At 40.8% G+C, this 19977-nt stretch overlaps 1 protein-coding gene across 5 annotated transcripts in view; it reads left to right on the top strand.

Annotated features, from left to right (window-relative positions):
- Nucleotides 1-305: 305 nt before the first annotated feature.
- The window catches only part of efr3a (EFR3 homolog A (S. cerevisiae)), a 183425-nt gene continuing 163753 nt past the window's right edge, over nt 306-19977 (top strand). For 3 of the 5 annotated variants that reach the window (XM_048595632.1, XM_048595630.1, XM_048595628.1), the window contains exons 1-2: nt 307-734; nt 930-1029. In XM_048595632.1, the coding sequence (XP_048451589.1) occupies nt 1020-1029 (10 nt within the window). In that variant the 5' untranslated portion in view covers nt 307-734; nt 930-1019. Of the gene's footprint in view, nt 735-929; nt 1030-19977 lie in introns of all 5 variants that reach the window. The other 2 variants (XM_048595631.1, XM_048595629.1) reach the window with 1 other exon arrangement.

Raw genomic sequence — 19977 nt, 5'->3', positions numbered from 1 at the left:
CGCACACTCGCTCATTATACTCTCCCACACACGCGCACACTCGCTCTATTACGCTCTCCCACACACGCGCACACTCGCTCCATTACGCTCTCCCACACACGTGCACACTCGCTCCATTACGCTCTCCCACACACGCGCACTCGCTCCATTACGCTCTCCCACACACGCGCACACTCGCTCATTATACTCTCCCACACACGCGCACACTCGCTCTATTACGCTCTCCCACACACACGCACACTCGCTCATTATACTCTCCCACACACGCGCACACTCGCTCTATTACGCTCTCCCACACACGCGCACACTCGCTCCATTACGCTCTCCCACACACGCGCACACTGTCACTATTACACTCGCCCAGATAAAGACACACTGTCACTATTGCACTCACACACAGTCAGTATTACACTCACTCCCACATACACTCACTATTACACACACCCCCCCTGACATTATTACACTCTCTCTCTCACATCCTGACACTATTACACTCACACACCGCCCGCTCGCGCTGTAGCACTCTCTCACGCGCACACGCTGTCTCTATTACACACTTACACTGTCACTATTACACTCTTACACACACACTGTTACTATGTTACACACACAGATTCTGGTACTCTCTGAGGCCCCTCCTGTCAGTGACAGTTTCCGGAAGTCCCACCCTGTGACCGGAAGTGTTTGTATTCCGCCGTTCTCGGGGTTAGTTGTGATGCGCCCGGAATGTGAAGGTAACACCGTCCGGGGGCCTAAGCGGGAGGGGATCCAGCTGTCAGGGACCGGGCCTGTGCTCGTGCTGTCCCCATCCGGGGGCGGGGGGGTGTGAGGCGGTAAACGCGCGGGACCCGGGGAGCAGGAACTCGGGCTGTGGGGCCTTTCAGATGCAGTTTCCTCTGTTTGATGGTTCTTTCCTTTTGGGTTTGCAGGTGATGAGATGCTGCATCTTGTATCCATGACCTGAAGCCTCTCGGTGGTAGTTGGCCAGCAGTAGAGGTGCAGGTTTACCAGGGCCCAGTATGCCTGCGGGTAAGGATTGGCCTTAATACCGTTTGCATGGCTTACGTTTATCAGTTAGCTTCCCGTGACCCTGGTGTTAGTGAATAGTTACTGACAGATGACTGGAATCTGTTCAAACTAGAGAACACATTTGCTGGTTAATTTACCTGCTGTTAATGAAGTTGCTCTCAATTGAAAGTATATGAGATTAGATTGTTTAAACATTTTAACCTGAACAACGTTCTTTATTTTCACTGTCATCTTTTGAGTTGATGGGATAGTTTGTATTCACTCTTTCCTTAATGATTGCATTCTTGCAGTCTCATTGAAATATTACATTTTACATCATGTAACTTTAGATTTGGGCACTACATGACAAATTATTTCCTTTCTGTGTTTGGGTCTTTGTATGTATACTAGCTGTGTGTTTTGCATGTAATATGTATACACTTAAGACAGTACTTAACTTATTCCTATGTATGTGTATCATTCCTATGCAAGGATGTGTTTTTATATCATTATCCCTATTGAAAACAATACAGTAATTTTTAAAGTATAGTGGAAATTTTAAAATCAGTTACATCTATTGTTGAATGAGTCATAAACTGCTGTAATTTGCAAAATATGGAGCTTTTATTTAAAAGTTGTTTGAATTAGTTCACTTCTGCAGTTCTGCTTCACATGGTATGATTGGCTTAATATTTTGGACTTTATTTAATTCAAAGACTAAGATTTAACGGTCTGTTATTTACTGTTGTAACTTCGGCTTTTTAAAATTTATTCATAGGATATAAGCGTCTACCTGGCTAGGACAGCATTTATTGCCTATCCCTAATTGTCCATGTTGCTGTGGATCTGGATTTACATGTAGGTTAGACTTGGCAGTAATATTTGCGCCACACAAGTGTAAATAACAGACAATCTAACCACAGCTCCTTGACATTCAATTACATTTGCATCTCTGAATCCCCACTCTTGACATTCTGGATGTTGCCACTGACCAGAAATTGAACTGGTGTCTCCACATAAATACAATGGCTATGAGAGCCTCACAGCATCAGGGACTCGGGTTCAATTCCACCCTTAAGTGACTGTCTATGTGGAGTTTGCATGTTCTTCCTGTGTCTATGTGGATTTCCTCTGGGTGCTCTGGTTTTCTCCCATTGTCCAAAGATGTGCACGTTAGATGGATTGGCTGTGTTAAATTGCCCATAGTGTCCAGGAATATGCAGGCTATGTAGATTAGCTGGGTAGTGGAGGGTTACAGAGATTGGTTGAGATGCTTTTTGAGGGTCAGTGTGGATTCAGTGGGCTGAATGGCCTGCTTCCACACTCTAGGGATTTTATGATTCTAAGAGCAGGTTGGAGGCTGGAAATAGTGCAGCAAGTAACTCACCTCCTGATTCCCCAAAGCCTGTCTCGTCTGCAAGACACAAGTTAGGCGTGTGATGGAATATTGCCTACTTGCCTCAGCATGCAGCTCCAATAACACTCAGGCTTGACACTGTCTAGGATAAAGCAACCACAAACATCCACTCCTTCCACCACCAATGCTCCGGAGAAAAATGTGTACCATCTACAAGATGCAGTGCAGAAATTCACCAAAGATCGTTGGGTAGCACCTTTCAAACCCATGCCAGCTTTCTTCTAAAAGGACAAAGACAGCAGACACCTGTAAGTTCCCCTCCAAGGTACTCATCATCTTGACTTGGAAATATATCACTATTTCTTCACTCACTAGGCTAAAATCCTGGAACTCTTTCCACCCCACCCCTGTTCTTTAAAATTCCAAATTGTTATTGAATTCAAATTTCGCAGAGTATTGATCTAAGGAGCTACATTACTAGCCCATTACCACTTTGCCACAGTGAGATATTGGATTCTGAGATCTTGTAGAAGAGAAGCCATAGTAGAAAATACATTTAATCGATCTAACTTTTGGTCCAAGTAGTGAAATGACAACATTTCAGTAATGCAAATGCTTATCAGAATTCTATTTAAAAGCCCTAAGGATTGATTTTTCTGAAGTTGTTTCTGACGTTTGTGACCAAGCAATGCCTAGGTCTGTCGTTGTAAGCAACTTTTGAAATCTAAACTGGGTCTCATTACTCTATGATAGTAGGAACATCTGAGAAGTGCATTGTTTGAGATTTTGCATGTTCTTTGTTTTAACCACGTTATATAATTTACATTTTGCTTCATGAGTTGGTGTTCCATTTGTTACAGGACATAGTGGTGTAATAAAAACAAAGTGCTGTAAAAAATAAAGCAGTAGAAATTCTGGCTGCATCTGTGGAGAGAGACAGTTCATGTTTGAGTCCACTATTACTTTGCATGGAGCTTGTTTTGTGGTGGTGTAACTGACCACATGCTCCTCCCAGCCCAGATATGATCAAAGTTTCTTTTTCTCTGGCTGTGAGAGTTCCGTGGAAATCAATGAAGTGGGTTTAATCTGGTTCTTGTAGTGTCTCTACCTCTGACTCAGGAGACCCAGAATCAAGTCCCACTTTCTCTACAGGTATGTAACAACATGTCTGAACAGGTTGATTAAGAAATATCTCTGGTCTTATACGATATAAAACACTCTTTATGAAGCATAATATTGCCATTGTTTTAGAAGAGAGTATGGAATATTGTTGTGCAAGATGGAAAAATGTGAAACTGGTAATTTTCTGGAAGAAAGTTTCCTTTGGCTCTAACTGATGTTTCCAGAACTCTGAAGAAACGTTGACTACTTTCTCTCCACAGATGCTGAGTTTCTCCACTCTTTCTGTTTTTATTAAATGATGATATCCTTGATAAACCAACTGGAAAAGAGATCTAGAATTTTTGGTGGATATCATCAAACGTTTGGTTCAGGCTGTGAAGTTTGTATCAAAAATATGAGTCAAATGTTGTAATGTATAACATTTCAGTTTATCAAAGTCGTTAATCTTAACGTTGTGCTTTGTTGAGATGGGATGGCATAGTGCATTCAGTTTTGGGTTTTATGGGAAAATGTTAATTAATGTTAATTAATTGAAGATTTTAGAGAAGAATTACAATAATTTTTGAACGAAGAGGGTTTATCTTTGAGGAAAAAGTTACTTACCCAGGGAATATTTTTCTCAAGAATAAAGGAGAATGAGTATAATTTGTGAGGAATCTTAGAATTGATCATTGCTTGTGCTATATTTTTAAATGTGCCAATTTTGAACTAAATGACCATACTTGACCGTAACTATGCCATTAGTCTGAGTTTAGAAATACTGCATCTGTTTTAGAACACTTTCTCACATCACACTGAAGAATTCACCTGAGAAGTGAGCAATTTTGCTTTTTTTTCTAGAAGAGTACCTGCTTAGAGTAATGGAACCTGTAGAATTTATAGCATAGGAGCCAGTCATTCAGCCTATTTTATAAGTGCTACTCTGTGAGAACAGGTACTTTGCTGCTACAATGCATTCTCTCCAGTGCCTTGTAAATTTTTCTTTTTAAATGTATTTCCAATTTCCTTTTGGAAGTTTCAGTTAAATTTGTTTCCACTACCCTTTCAGGCAGTGCATTCCAAATTGTAACATTTAATGCTAAAATTATTGCTTAAAAAATTCTTCTCTTCCTTCTGGACCCTTAATTTGTCAACTAGCACAGATCTGACCTTACAAACTTTGTTTTGGAAAAAAAACTCACTCTAATAGGAGCAGGAGCAGGCTATTTTGACCTCACACCTTTTGTGCACATTATCTTGATTTTCTTTGATACCTTCAATATTTAGAAATCTATTAATCTGTGTCTTGAATATACTCAATGGTTATTCCTGTATAGATCTCTGTTGTAGAGAATTCAAAGATTCACCTTCCTCTGAACGAAGAATTTCCTCTTCAGCTCAGTCCTAGATGATCAACCCCTCATGAGTGTGTATCCTCCTTTGTTCTAGATCTCCAGCCAGAAAACTGCATCTACCCTGTTGAGCTGTGTAAGAAATGTGTTTGATTCAATTACATCATGTCGTATACACTTTAGAGAATATAGGCTCAGTTTGCTCAGCCTTTTCGCTTGGATGGTTTTCTGACTGCCTGTTCCCTTATTGCTTGTTGCTGGAGTTGCATTCATGCAGGCAGGTGGGAGTATTCCATCACACTTCTGGCTTGTGCCTCGTAGCTCGTGATCAGGCTTGGGGAGTGGAGAGGTGTGTAACTCGCTGCAGGATTTCCAGCTAGTGATTGGGCTCCACAGTTGTCAATGAAGCCTGCAACCTCAAATTCCTGGCTGCCTAATCCAGTGTTAGATGTGCTACACAAGAGGATTTCTGGTCCTTGAGTACTTCCAGTAATTCTACAACAAATCTCAAGCACTTATTCATTCACGTGATGTGTGTTTCACTGGCTAGGCCAGCACTTATTGCCCATCCCTAATTGCCCAGAGGGCAGTTAAGAGTCAACCACATTGCTGTGGGTCTGGAGTCACATGTAGGCTAGACCAGGTATGGATGACAGTTTCCCTCCCTAAAGGACATTAGTGAACCAGATGGGTTTTTCCCCGACAATTGACAATGGATTCACAGTCATCATTAGACTCTTAATTCCAGATATTTATTGAATTCAGATTCCACCATCTGCCATGATGGTATTCAAACCCAGGTCCCCAGAATGTTGTCTGGGTTTTTGGGGATTAACAGTCCAGCAATAATACCACTAGGCCATCATCTCCCCATGTTGTACAATTCAAAGATTCAGTACTTCTCGACAATAGAGTAATTGCACTGGGATTAGAACACAGATTGCTCTTATAGCCACTGTATTTATATGGTCAGTCCAGTTTCTTGTCAATTGTAACTTTCAGTATTTTGATAGTGGAGGTTTCGGTGATGGTAATCCTATTCGTTTGTGAAAAGGCAGTGGTTAGATGCTGATATAACAAGGTGTAGAGCTGGATGAACACAGCAGGCCAAGCAGCATCAGAGGAGCAGGAAAGCTGACGTTTCGGGTCTAGACCCTTCCTCAGAATTGTTGGAGGTGGTCATTTGCAAAGTACTTGTACGACACAGAAGTTACTGGACACTTGCCAGCCAAAGCATGGATATTATCCAAGTCTTCCTGCATTTGGACCTGGATTGCTTTAGTATCTAAGGAATCATGCATTTTGTGAACATGGTACAGTTGTCAGTGAACAATTATCATTTCTGACCTTATGATGGATGGAAGGTCAAGAGCAAAGATGGTTGGGCTGAGGACACTAACCTGAGGAACTCTTGCACAGGTGTTCTTGAGGTGAGATGACAGATGTCCAACAACCACAACCATCTTCGTATGTGTTAGCTATGACTCAAACGGGTGAGGAGTTTCCCCTGATTACTGTTGCTAGGGTTCCTTTTCACCGCACTCTATCAAATACAGCCTTGATGTCAAGGGTCGTACCTTACCTCCTAGAATTCGGCCTTTTGTCCATGTTTGATCTAAGGCTGTAATGAAGTCAGGAGCTGAGTAGAATGTAAACTGAATGTCGGTGAGAAGGGTATTGCTGTGAAAGTGCTGTTTGATAGCACCATTGATGATGTCTTCCATCACTTTTTTTTTTTACTGATGATCAGGAGTATGGAGCAGGAACTGGTTAGATTGGATTTGTCCTGCTTTTTCTGTATAAGACGTATGCTGGAACAGCCTCGCTAGGAATGCATCAAATTCTGCAGGACATGTTTCGAGTACTACAGCAATCTCTTTACTAACTAACACCTATGGGACCAGGAGTGTGCTGGTTGATCAAATGTTCCAGATAATCAAGAGGTACACAACCGCAGTGAACCCTGACTAAACAAAGTTTTGAGACATCAAAATCCCTCAAAAAATCTATGTAAAAACATCAATGTCCCTCGTAAAATCAACATAAAAACACACAGTAAGTAACAGAAACATGATGCAGGGGTATACACAGCACTGTTAATCTTTATTCACGACGTAAATATTCGAACATCGTGGCCTTTGAGGGATATCATTTTACCAGTTGATGAGGTGCTGGTTAAAATGAAGTTTGCTTTATTGCTAAAATGTCAGGGCTCACCTATTTTGCAGTATTCAGTGCATCCAGTTGTATCTTGATATCTTGTGGAGTGAATCAACTTATTTAAAATTTTCTGGCACAGATTGTGAAGAGAGTGAAACAAGAATAAAATGACCAATGGCTATCCTTGCAAAGCAATGGTGTTAAGCTTAAAGATACTACTGCCTCGTAAAACAGAATTACCAAGTAACTTATACAGAAAAATAGTGTTCAAGTTCATGAGGGAAATGACACTGAATCGTGAGATAACAAGGTATAGAGCTGGATGAACACAGCAGGCCAAGCAGTATCAGAGGAGCAGGAAAGCTGACATTTTGGGTCGAGACCCTTCTTCAGAAATGGGGGAGGGGAAGGGGATTCTGAAATAAATAGGGAGAGAGGGGGAGGCGGATAGAAGATGGATAAAGGAGAAGATAGGTGGAGAGGAGACAGACAGGTCAAAGAGGCAGGGTTGGAGCCAGTAAAGGTGAATGTAGGTGGGGAGTTAGGGAGGGGATAGGTCGGTCCAGGGTGGACGGACAGGTCAAGGAGGCGGGATGAGGTTAGTGGGTAGGAGATGGGGGTGGGGCTTGAGGTGGGAGGAATGGTTAGGGAGGCGGGGACGAGCTGGGCTGATTTTGGGATGTGGCGGGGGGAGGAGAGATTTTGAAGCTTGTGAAGTCCACATTGATACCCTTGGGCTGCAGGGTTCCCAAGCGGAATATGAGATGCTGTTCCTGCAGCCTTCGGGTGGCATCATTGTGGCAGTTCAGGAGGCCCAGGATGGACATGTCGTCCAAGGAGTGGGAGGGGGAGTTGAAATGGTTCATGTCTGAGAGGTGCAGTTGTTTGTTGCGAACCGAGCGTAGGTGTTCCACAGAGCGGTCCACAAGCCTCCGCTTGGTTTCCCCGATGTAGAGGAGGCCACAACAGGAACAGCGGATACAGTATACCACATTAGCAGATGTGCAGGTGAACATCAGTTTGATGTGAAAGGTCTTCTTAGGACCTGGGATGGGGGTGAGGGGGGATGTGTAGGGGCAGGTGCAGCACTTCCTGCGGTTGCAGGGAAAAGTGGTGGGGCTGGTGGGGAGTGAGGAGCGGACAAGGGAGTCACGGAGAGAGTGGTCCCTCCGGAAAGCAGATAAGGGTGGGGAGGGAAAAATGTCTTTGGTAGTGGGGTCAGATTGCAGATGGCGGAAGTGTCAGAGGATGATGCGTTGGATTCGGAGGTTGGTGGGGTGGTACGTGAGGACGAGGGGGATTCTGGTTTGGTTGGTATTGCGGGTAGGGGGTGTGAGGGATGAGTTGCGGGAAATGCGAGAGACACGGTCAAGGGCGTTTTCGACCACTGGAGGGGAAGTTGCGGTCCTTGAAAAACGAGGACATCTGGGATGTCCGGGAGTGGAATGCCTCATCACGGGAGCAGATGTGGCGGAGGTGAAGGAATTGGGAATAGGGGAAGGCATTTTTGCAGGAAGGTGGGTGAGAGGAGGTGTATTCTAGGTAGCTGTGGGAGTCGGTGGGCTTGAAATGGATATCAGTTTCCCGGTGGATGCCAGAGATGGAGATGAGAGGGGTCCAGGAAGGAGAGAGGTATCAGAGATGGTCCAGGTGAACTTAAGGTTGGGGTGGAAGGTGTTAGTGAAGTGGATGAACTGTTCGAGTTCCTCGTGAGAGCACGAGGCGGCACCGATACAGTCATCGACGTAACGGAGGAAGAGGTGGGGGCTAGGACCAGTGTAGCTTTGGAAGAGGGATTGTTCCACGTATCCTACAAAGAGGCAGGCATAGCTTGGGCCCATGTGGGTACCCATGGCCACCCCCTTTTGTCTGTAGGAAGTGAGAGGAATTGAAGGAGAAGTTGTTAAGGGTGAGGACGAGTTCAGCTCAGCAGATGAGGGTGTCAGTGGAAGGGGACTGGTCGGGCCTGCGGGACAGGAAGAAGTGGAGGGCCTTTAGGCCATCTGCATGGGGAATTATACTATCTCTGACACTGAATCATGACTGCTTCGATAGTAAAAAAAAAACTTATCTGGTGTGAAATGCCACAGGAATCAGTACTGTGGCCTCAACTGTTTACAATCTACAAAAATGACTTGGAAGAAGGGACCAAATGTATGGTTACTAAATTTGCTGATTACACATCTTTGTAGTAAAGTAAACTGTGAGGACAGCATTGTGTATAAAGAGTTGTAGATAGTTTAAGCAAGCGGCAGGAAAAGAAATGACAAATGTATTATAATGTCAGAAAATATGAACTCGCTAACTTTGGGACTGGAATTCTCTCTCTACAGTGTGTGGAGGCAGGAAAATTGAATACTTTTAACACTGATCCAAGTAGGTTATTAACTAACCAGGAAATACCATGGTGTGGCATATTGGTGTTGAGGCCCTAACAAGATGATCAGTCTTTGTCTTGTGAAATTGAGGTTTAGGCTGTAGAAGTTAGTTGACCCACTCCTCCTAATTCATGTGTTCATATGGGGGTGGTAAAAGTCTATCAATATAGCAAAACAAGAATGTCTTAATTGTGGTGAGATATGAAGAATTATTATCTTTGCAACCAGCATAATGTTCACAACTGAACAGTTGTGGGACTAAAGGTAAATAACTCCCTGGCTGAATAAGGTGCATTTGAGGCTACTTAAGGAAATTGCAGGAGCAATAACATAAATTGAAGAAATCTGGGGAGATATCAGTGGATTTGAGAAAAGTTACTCTTATTTATTTAAAAACATATAGTAGTCTCACAAGCCTCTTGTGTGTAAAATTATTGGAACCCTCAATAATAAGGGCATTAGGATAGAACAAAAGTCTTTTAAAGGATAACTAGTTTAGTTGATGAAGGGAAAGGTGCTGTCAATTGAACAATTTTTTCTTTGAGAATGTGGAATGGAATTAGATAGGCAGTGACTGTGGTCCACTAACACTTTCTGTAAGGTTTTTGGTATGATTCATATGAAAGTACAACTACGCTGTTCAGGAGCCTTATCTTCAACAAGATCACCGCTCATTCTTTTGAACTCTAGGGACTATAGACTCAGTGTCTTCAATCTCTCCTCATAGGACAGCTCCACCATCCTAGGAACTAATATGTTGAACCTCTGCTCCATCCTAATGTGACAAATGCATTCTTCATTGGATTATGTGTAGTGCTGCTCTCTTTATCCAAATATGGTTTCATCAAGATTCTCTATAATTGAAGCAAGACATCTTTACACCTGTACTTAAAACCTCTTGTAATAAAGGCCGAAATACATTCACCTCTGGCCGAAATACATTCACCTCCCTACTGCACCTGCATGATAGCTTTGAATGACTTCTGAACAAAGACACCCAGGTTCTGTTGGGCGTCAACACTTCCTAATCCATCTCCATTTCTTCTATAAAGTGGATAACCTCACACTTATCCACATTGTATTTCATTAATCTTGCTCTTTCATACATTCTGCCTGTGCAAAACCTCTTGAAGCCTGTTCGCATCCTCCTCAAACTGTGATGGAAGGTGAATGATTTTTAGATATTTTAATATTATTTATATTAGAGATTGGATTTTGAATTAGTTACATAGTTTATTGATTAACTTGTCAGTATTTCTGGAGCCATGGTATTTTTAATCTCGTAAATGAGAGAGAGTTCCTGGTGTGCTAATTGGAATTTGTTTGCATTGGGAAAGTTTTACACGCAGACAGAATAAACATTGAGGAACGTTAGACTGCTTTCAGTTAGAAGGATTAGGATTGATTTGTTTTTTTCTTTGCTTGGAGGAAATACCCATAGTTTGGAAGCCTCCTGGTTTTAGTTCACAGAAATCCTAGTTGAGGTTGGATATCTGAATCAATTTCTCCTGTGGAGAGGAGTTGGATAGTTAGGAAGTAGATGACCTCAGTGTAAGAGTTCTTGTTTGAAAGATCTAGTGCAGAAATGTTTGGTTAGAACTCTGAAGGGGGTATTCAAAGCTGCAAAAGCCTATATGAATAATCAAGGAAGAGGCTGTTGGATTGTCAAGACTGAGAACTGAAAACAACGGTTAACTCAAACCTATCGATGGTGATAGAGAAAGGAATTCTTTCTGGCGTCTGTGTACTATAAAAGTTTGCTGATGACTGTTGTATTTTTACTATTTCAAAATCACATTGTGCGATATGTCGTTGGTTTATTCAATTTTATTGTCGGTCTTTTGAAAAATAAACTTTATTTGTTAAAGCTGAATCTGCAGCATTGCTGAGATAGTAGGAACTGCCGATGCTGGAGAATCTGAGATAACAAGGTGTAGAGCTGGATGAACACAGCAGGCCAAGCAGCATCAGAGGAGCAGGAAAGCTGACGTTTCGGGTCTGGACCCTTCTTCAGAAAATTTTCTGCTTTCCTGCTCCTCTGCTGCTTGGCCTGCTGTGTTCATCCAGCTCTACACCTTGTTATCTGCAGCATTGCTTTTGTGTTTCAATGAATGAATAACCACTTTGTTAGATTATTTTCTTAAAAAAAAATTTTTTCAAGCCAGATTTCAGTTTGGGATCTTGTACGATAAGCATGTTAGTTGGGATCACAACACAAGCTGCACTCGCATCTAGTTTTGTTACCTTTAAAATTGTGTTTGGTCCAAATAACCAGATTATTTGGTTATAGATTGTAAACTGCTGAGGTTCAAGCACTGGTCATCGCAACCTGAAAATAACCTATTTATTCCTGCCTCTCTTCTTTCCTCTAACCAGTGCTTGGTTAATGTCAGCAAATTACTTGTGTGTTCTCTAATTTTGCTTACTGATTACCTTTGTGGGCCTTTATCAAAAGCTTCAAAATATCTAAAGTCACCACACTGAACTGGTCCTATTGACCTAAGTATGAGTGAGCAGTACATTGGTCAGGAATAGCTGTTTGATTGCATTGGCAGTGACACCTTACCTTGCATCATTGATGACTGACAATTAACTGTGGGACTGTGGCTCGGTGGGTTTTCCCTACCTTTTGTGGAAGGAAATAGAGGGTATTTTCCACTTGGGTAGATGTCAGTGCACCTCTAACTGAGCTGTATAAGTAGAACAACTAGCCTTGCAGCATAAATTTTTTAACATTTACAGCCCATAGACTTTGTTCCTGGTATGCTCAACTATTTATGATGTCAACTGGAAATCACATTGGCTGAAGATTTGCATTTATGATTGCTATGATCTCTGGAAGAGGCCAGAAAGGGTTATCTACTCAGCAATTCTGGCTAAAGATAGTTGCAAATGCAGCACACTTATTTTTTACACTGAAGTAATGAGCTGTGCCATCATTGAGGATGGGGATAAATACCTCTGCTCCTGTTTATCTCATTGTCCACCATCATTACTAACTGGATGTGGCAGATCACAAACTTTTGAGTTGATCCGCTGATTCAGGGATCACTGGCTGATTGCATACTGCATCCATTGTTTAGCATGCATGTAACTAATAGTTAATTCACCCTGTTTGCATATATGAATGGTGATTCTATTTGGATGATCTGCGTTTCTCTAATAATCAGATTTGGTCACTTGATTAGTTAGTGATATTGTGGAGGATGTACCAGGTCATAAGATTGCAGATTATGCTGTGGAGTACAATGCTGCTGGCTCTCCTGACCCACTTTTGATGTCAGATCTATCCAATTTAGCATGTTGGTGGTGTCTCATAACTAGAAAAAAAGTGTCTTCAGTGTGAACACATTACTTGGTTTCCACAAGCATCACACATTAATCACTCAGTCCAGTATTGTCACAGACTTGTGTATCTGTGACAGGTGGTTTGGCAAGACCAGGCACGTTACCTTGCTCATAATTAGCCTAATCCTTAAGACTACATGATTTGGTGTCAACGTTCACCCTGATGGATACACGCTCCCATTGTGAAAGGATATTGCACTTTTTCGTTTGGATGTAAACCCTCTTTTTCTGTTTCATATGAGGCTCACTATATTAAGGAATCAAGTTGAATATAGAAATTATGAAGGAGAGCTGTAAAGGGAAATATTGAAAAAAGGAACATAGAAAATAGGAGCAGAAGTAAGCCATTTGGCCTTTCGAACCTGCTTCACCATTCAATGGCTGATCATCCAACTCAGTACTCTGATGCCACATTCTCCCCATACCTTTTTGATCCCTTTAGCCATATGTACTATATCTATCTTTGAAAATGTTCAATGTTTTGGTATCAACCGTTTTCTGTGGTAGAGATTTCTGCTGGCTCACAACTGACTGAAGAAATTACTCAAAGCAAAGAAAACATATGAGGATAGATTTAATTGGTAACCTAAAAATATTTTTTAAAAAGTTAAGGGCAAGGCTGAGGTGCTATTTGAGTATTTTATAATCCATATTTTTACAGAATTTGGATAAGATGAAATAATGAGGAGGTATTTTAAGGTTGGTAGCCCTGAAAGTAATAAAAGTAGATTTGGATCATAGGTTCACTCAGTCTAAATGCGTGATCCTGTGAACAGAGGCTATGTTTTTAAATGTCGTGGAGAACTGCAGTATGTTGTGCTGATCTTTTAAATGTATTTGGGAGAGGAAGTATCTAATGGTCACTGCACTTGTGTTGGGTTCAGATGAATAAAATGATAAAATTCTGAAGATTTCTTCATTTTTATTTTATTGTGTCCTTACGTACAAGTAGAGCAGCTTCTGAAGTATAAAATCTTTTTGTGAAATAACTGTTCTTCAAGTAAATTGGGCAAATATTTCATTGCAATGTATTTCAGTTTTTTAATTTCTATTTTCAGGATCATTTGGGGGAAAAATTACTATGAAAAGTGCTTTTGCGTGCATGTGACAAGTCTTCGGGAGGATTAAGAGTGGTGTCTCATTTGTTATGCACATACATTAAAATCTGTGAAAGTAACCAGTTGTTGCCTGCACAAAATTCTCTTTGCTTACAAATATGCTGTGTTGAAATTAAGTTCAACATCAAATCAACATTTAAAAAAAACATCCTGTTAGAAGACCTATTTCTGATCAGTCTCAGAACAATTAGAGGTTCTGTTTCACCTTTATTAAGTATGTTTTTGACTCTGGGATGCCATTTATTCTGAGGTTTTTTGGCATCTTGACATTTTTAGTCTGTCTTCATAGATCATTGAGACAGTCTTGGTCACCTGGGAAAAGAACAGTAGAACACAATTTAATAATTTTGTTCTGCGTCTGAGTGATGGGGGATAAGTCATTTCTGATACAATTGTGCATTTTGTTTCAAAACAAAACAAAGAATGATGTATTTTTAATAAGAATAGTTTTCTTCCTGGTCTTTTAATCAAGACCAAAAAAGTCTACGATACATGATGGTTCACAGAAGGAGATTTAATTTCACTCTTCTTCTGCAAATGAAATATTATGTCCAGCGTGGTGAACATGTATAAGTGCTTTAATTTTAAGGCTTGCTTGTCAAGGTTGGTATAAATCTTCTTGAAATTACATTTCTCACTCGCTCATCCTGTGCTGAAGACTTTTTTGTAAGAGCAGTGGCTCTATCTCCGTGGTAGATTGAGCATTTACAATACAAGTTCAAGTTTTAAATTACTCCATGTCTTCTTTAGGAAGAAAGTACGTGGAGTGTGATGCTACAGATCTGATAGTGAAGAATAAATTGGTCTTGAGGTTCCTGGCTTCTTCTTAGTTGCTGGTTGTAATGATCCCCAATGCAACTGACTTAGAAGTTGCTCTGTCTAGCTCTCAGTGACAGCATTTTGAATAAATAAATTAGGGAGAAAGGGGCAATCTTTGTTCTTCGCTCAGAGTATTTTAATTGCCGGATTGGAGCAGAAGAAATAATACATTTTAAAAAAAAAACAATATTTTCTTAGCAATGTTATTTTAAAATGTGATACCATTATCGTCGACTTTTATTTGTGATCAGATTCTTGCAGAATTATTAGAGTGCGTATTTGTACACTGATCTATTAGTGCCAAGCTTTGCAATTATATTGTATTAAAACTTAGAGGAGTGTTGATATTACGGAGAACATTGCAGTGCGGGAGGCAAAGGAATACCCATCAGAGACTGCAAGAACTGCAGATGCTGGAGTCAGAGACGACAGTGTGGAGCTGGAGGAACACAGCAGGCCAGGCAGCATCAGAAGAGCAGGAAAGTTGACGTTTTGAGTTGGGACCCTTCTTCAGAAACGGGAAGGGGGAAGGGAGTTGGGAAATAAATAGAGAGAAGGGCTGGGGCTGGGGAAGGTAGGTAGGATGGTGATAGGTGAGTGCAGATAGGGAATGGTGGGGATTGGTCAGTGGGACGGGTGGGGCAGAGATAGGAGAGAAGATGGACAGGTTGTGTCAGGTCAAGGAGGTGGGAATGAGTGGGAGGGTTAGACAAGGAATGAGGCCGGGAGTGGGGAGATCTTGAAACTAGTGAAATCCATGTTTAGGCCATCGGGCTGTAGGCTCCTGAGGTGGAATATAAGGTGTTGCTCCTCCAGTTTGCGGGTGATGTCAGTGTGACACTGGAGGAGGCTCAGAATGGATGTGTCACCCAGGGAGTGGGCGGGGGAGTTAAAATGGTTGCGATCGGAAGGTGTTGTCTTTTGTCACGTATGCCTTACGAAATGGTCTCTCAGATGTAAAGGAGGCCACGTCGGGAGCAGCAAATACAGTAGACCAAGTTGAACCCCTGTCTGATATGAAAGGTTTGTTTTGTGCCTTGGATGGAGGTGTAGGGGCAGGTGTAGCACTTCCTGTGGTTACAGGGAAAGGTGCCGGGGATGGTGGGGTTAGTGGGAAGTGTGGAGCAGTCGAGGGAGTTGCGGAGAGAGCAGTCCACACGAAAGGCCGGTAAGGGTGGGGAGGGAAATATATCTTTGGTCGGATTGTAGGTGGCGGAAATGGCAGAGAATGATACATTGGATGCGGAGGTTGGTGGGGTGATGTGTGAGGGCAAAGGGGATTCTGCCTTTATTTTTGTTGGGGGAGGGAGTGTGAGGGCAGAAATGCGGGAAATACAAAAGATGCGAAAATGCCCTCCATCGTATCTCTGCCTGGCTTGCTGTGCTCCTCCAGCTCCACACTGTGTTGTCTCGAAGGAAAATCCGTGATGAATAACAAGCTTACTTCAAAGAAGAGGAAGTTTAGTCACAGTCATCATACTTGTTCCTTTTTGAGGGAATATATGGTAAACAAATTCAAAATTCCCTGGATTGCAAAGGAGAGAGAAAGTTAAGATGGAAATAAAAACAAGTGTGCTGGTGACAGATGTGAAGTGGAGAGTGTAGTCGGTTCAGAAAAGCAAGTAAGAGAAGCAAAGACAGTATGAGAAGAAACCAGTAGCTGATATGAAAGGGAAACCCAAAGTCTTCTATTAATGTGTAAATGGTAAGAGTGAAGATGATTAGGGATTCAAAATCCGACTTGCATGTGGAAGCAAGGTTAAGAACTGATGTATCAAATTAATACAGTGATGTCTGTCGTTTCCAGGAGAGAGAATTCTACACAGGCCATTCTGAAGCAGGAGATGGTTTGTACTGTAGAGGATTTAAAGTTGATGAAGAATGGGTATTGAATAGGATATCATACTTACAGTTGATAAAGTTCTGGAACTGGATGAGATGCATCCAAGAATACTAAGGGAACCAAGTGAAAATTGTGAAGGCACTACCCATAACTTTTCAGTATTTCTTGGACACCAGAATGGTGCCAAAGAACCTGGAGAATTGTAAGTGTTGCAAAGATCAGTCTACTAACTCTCGGCCAGTTAGTTTAACTTTAATGGCGGGGAAACTTTTTTAGAAACAATAATTTGGAAGAGAATTAATAGTCACATGGACAAATACACCTTAACTATGTAACGTTGATTTGTTGAGGGGACATTATGTTTAACTAATTTGCTGAAGTTTTATTTGAAGAGATAACAGCGTTGTTGAGGGCAAAGGTCTTGATGTGTTATACATGTAATTGGAAAGACATTTTATACAGTGCCACATGACAAACTTGTGAGCAGTGTTACAGCTCATAGAAGATAAGGAACAGTAGGAACACAAAATTGGTTGAGTGACAGGAAACAGTAATGTTTAATGGATGCTGAAGGAAGGTGGTTTAAAGGTTAAAAAGAAGAGTATAAAAGGGTTTGGAAATAGAGTGGATACATAGCTGCTGAACTAAATGACCTGTTTTGACCACTTTTCATGTAATTCAATATCTATTCTCTTTTCTTGTAGCAAATTAGCAGATGACTTGGTGGTTGTTAGTCGATCCTGCCTATTATGATAGTCAGTTGTCAAACAAATGCCATTCGGAGTATTCCGTCATATTCCTCACTTGAGTTCCTAGCTCCAAGATACTTAGCTTTCAACCTGATCTTGTATCCACAGTATTTATATGACTAATGCTTCTGGTCCCTGGTAACTTCGCAGGATGTTAGTAATGGGAAATTCAGCGATGGTAATGTCATTGAATCTCAAGTCACTGATTATTCTTGAATTCGTATAACAAAACTATCTTAAGTATTTGGTTTAAAAGATCCATAATAATTCTGTTAGCTTAACGGTCCCCTGGCAGCCTGTCAAAATACGCCGTTTGCAGGTAGGATTTGGATAAAGCAGAAATAGGTGTTTCGGCATAGTATTTTGCTGAAATGTGAGGGCATTTGTTAATCAAAATCCAGCTGTCTTCTGGCAGGTTTTATTTAGGGTTTTTTGTGAATTTATATGACAGCATTACTGTATTTCTTTACAGTTGGCTGGGTTGAAAACCATTGAGATTTGACTGTGTCGTTGGGTAAATCCTATACGATCATATTTCTGTTTAAAGTGATTTGGTTCTTGAGCACTTTCCTCTTCTGAAATCTAAATGCCAGGGCCAATATCTGTAATTGGGGCCAATATCTGTAATTGGGACCAACGAGTTACTTTGCTAATCTGTTCATAACATATTCCAGGGGTGTGTCAATAGTAACACCTTATGAATTGCACCAGGTATTTTGTGTTTGCAGCTCTGCAGAATTTTGTGGCTTTTGAGGAAATGTATGATTGAAATGAAGACAGATAGGAAGCTTGCTTATTTATTTTGTATCATTGATCATTCAGACCTGTGATGAGTGGGCATCTTGAATTCAATCTGTATAATTTGTCTTTACTATTACGAAGATAATTAAAAAGGTCTGATTGCTCACATCCTGTTTGACTGACATCAAATCATACTTCACAATCCATCAGCGCACTCTTTCTTAGCTAAGTGGAAGCTTGCTTTTACAATGTCTAAAGCCCAAGTAATTTTTAAGTGTTTATTCACTCCCTTTGTGTGTAACCATGCTGAAGAATTAGACTAGATAACTCCATTGAGTGTTCTGGGCTGGGCACTTCATCAGACTGGGTGGGACATATTTAGCTGGTCTCAGTGATCAATAGGGAATTGCTTGTCATTTGCACTCTTTAATGGAAATATCATTAAAAGCCTACTTCATTAACATACTAAGTAAGTTTTGTCTTAACGCGTTTATTTGATAAGAGTACAACCAATTTGCCCTCTAACACACTGATTTTGATTTTCCATTGGCAAATGGTTGAAAAGGTCCCAAATTATATTTAATTTGGATCCTTTTCCATACAATATTCAGTTCCATTAAGTGTATTATTGAATGGAATAAAGTTGATTTTAAATTTTAGTTGAGATTTTGGATTTTGAACTGGATCACAAGAGTATTTCTAAAGAATCTGGTGTCGAATGAATACATGTTTTAGAAATCATATATTTACATTATAGATGCTGGTAAATTCTAAAGACTAAGTCCGACTTTTATCAATTAATAGTCTGTGAAGCTGGAAGAAGATGGTCTCTATTCCTGTTACTTGAAACATTGATGCAATACTAGGCCTTAGGATCATGCATCATAATTGACCATTTATTTTAAATGATTGTTGCATGGATTTTCTGGAATCTAGCACTCTGGATTGAGTGGTCATGAGCAATGTGCTTTAGAAGTTGTGTGCAGCCAGTGTTTTCTTTCTAATTAAATGAATATACATTTGTCAGTTATACTTGTTTCGCTTTGGACACGGGACAGGGTATGTGTTTTGATGGAAATTTATTGGATAAACAATCAAACTGTTAGAACATTAACTTTTCTTTCAGAATTGCCCTTACCTGTTTAGAGCAGTGATGATGGTATTACTCGGAACGGGTCTCTTGTATCATGTGGCATTGCATAGCAGGTTCTAACCTAGCTACGTGTTGTCAATGCTTCAATTTATTGCTATTTTAATTTATGTATTTTAACGAGTCAAAAGGAATTGGCTTTTCATGGTTATAACTCCTTGAAAATGTGCAGTGTATGAAAATTGCTGTCTTTGAGCCATATAATAAAAATGCTTTAGTTTTAACAATTTTGAGTGAATGAGAAGGGTAAGTGCATTCCTTTAAATGATCTCCACTTGCCTACATACTAATGAGAATTAAAAGATATGTCAAGCTGGCCCTCTTTACTTCTCAACATTTCTTTGGTCATTTTGCTTTCCTGTATTTATTTGTGATTTTGATAATGTAGTTGTACATGTTACAAAGTTGACATTTTCTAGAATAGTCTTAGCAGTTTCAGGTAACGGCATTGAGGTAGCAGTTTCCTTAATTCAGCACCATCATACTGCTGAATGGTAATATAAGCATAACACTGTTTATGTCAGAAATCAATGCGTTGAGATGACAAACTCTGTCCATATGTGATATCATCAGTTCCCACTCTGCATACCAAGTCCGGGTCTGCCAGAGCCGCTTTAAAAATTCTCATTCTTGTTTTCAAAAATTTCCCTATCTCTAACTTTCTGTTGCTTAAATTCTGAGATGTTCTGTGTTCCTTTAGTTTTGGCCTCTTGTTCATCCCTGATTTTCATTGCCCACACTTGGAGGCAATGGCCTAGTGGTATTAGATAACAAGGTGTGGAGCTGGATGAACACAGCAGGCCAGGCAGCATCAGAGGAGCAGAAAAGCTGACATTTCGGGTCTGGACCCTTC

Source organism: Rhincodon typus, chromosome 4 (genome assembly GCF_021869965.1).
Source record: "Rhincodon typus isolate 14 chromosome 4, sRhiTyp1.1, whole genome shotgun sequence".
In the NCBI taxonomy this organism is placed as follows: Eukaryota; Metazoa; Chordata; class Chondrichthyes; order Orectolobiformes; family Rhincodontidae; genus Rhincodon; species Rhincodon typus.
The sequence above is the reverse complement of the archived record's forward strand: the minus strand, read 5'-3'. Positions and strand labels throughout refer to the sequence as shown.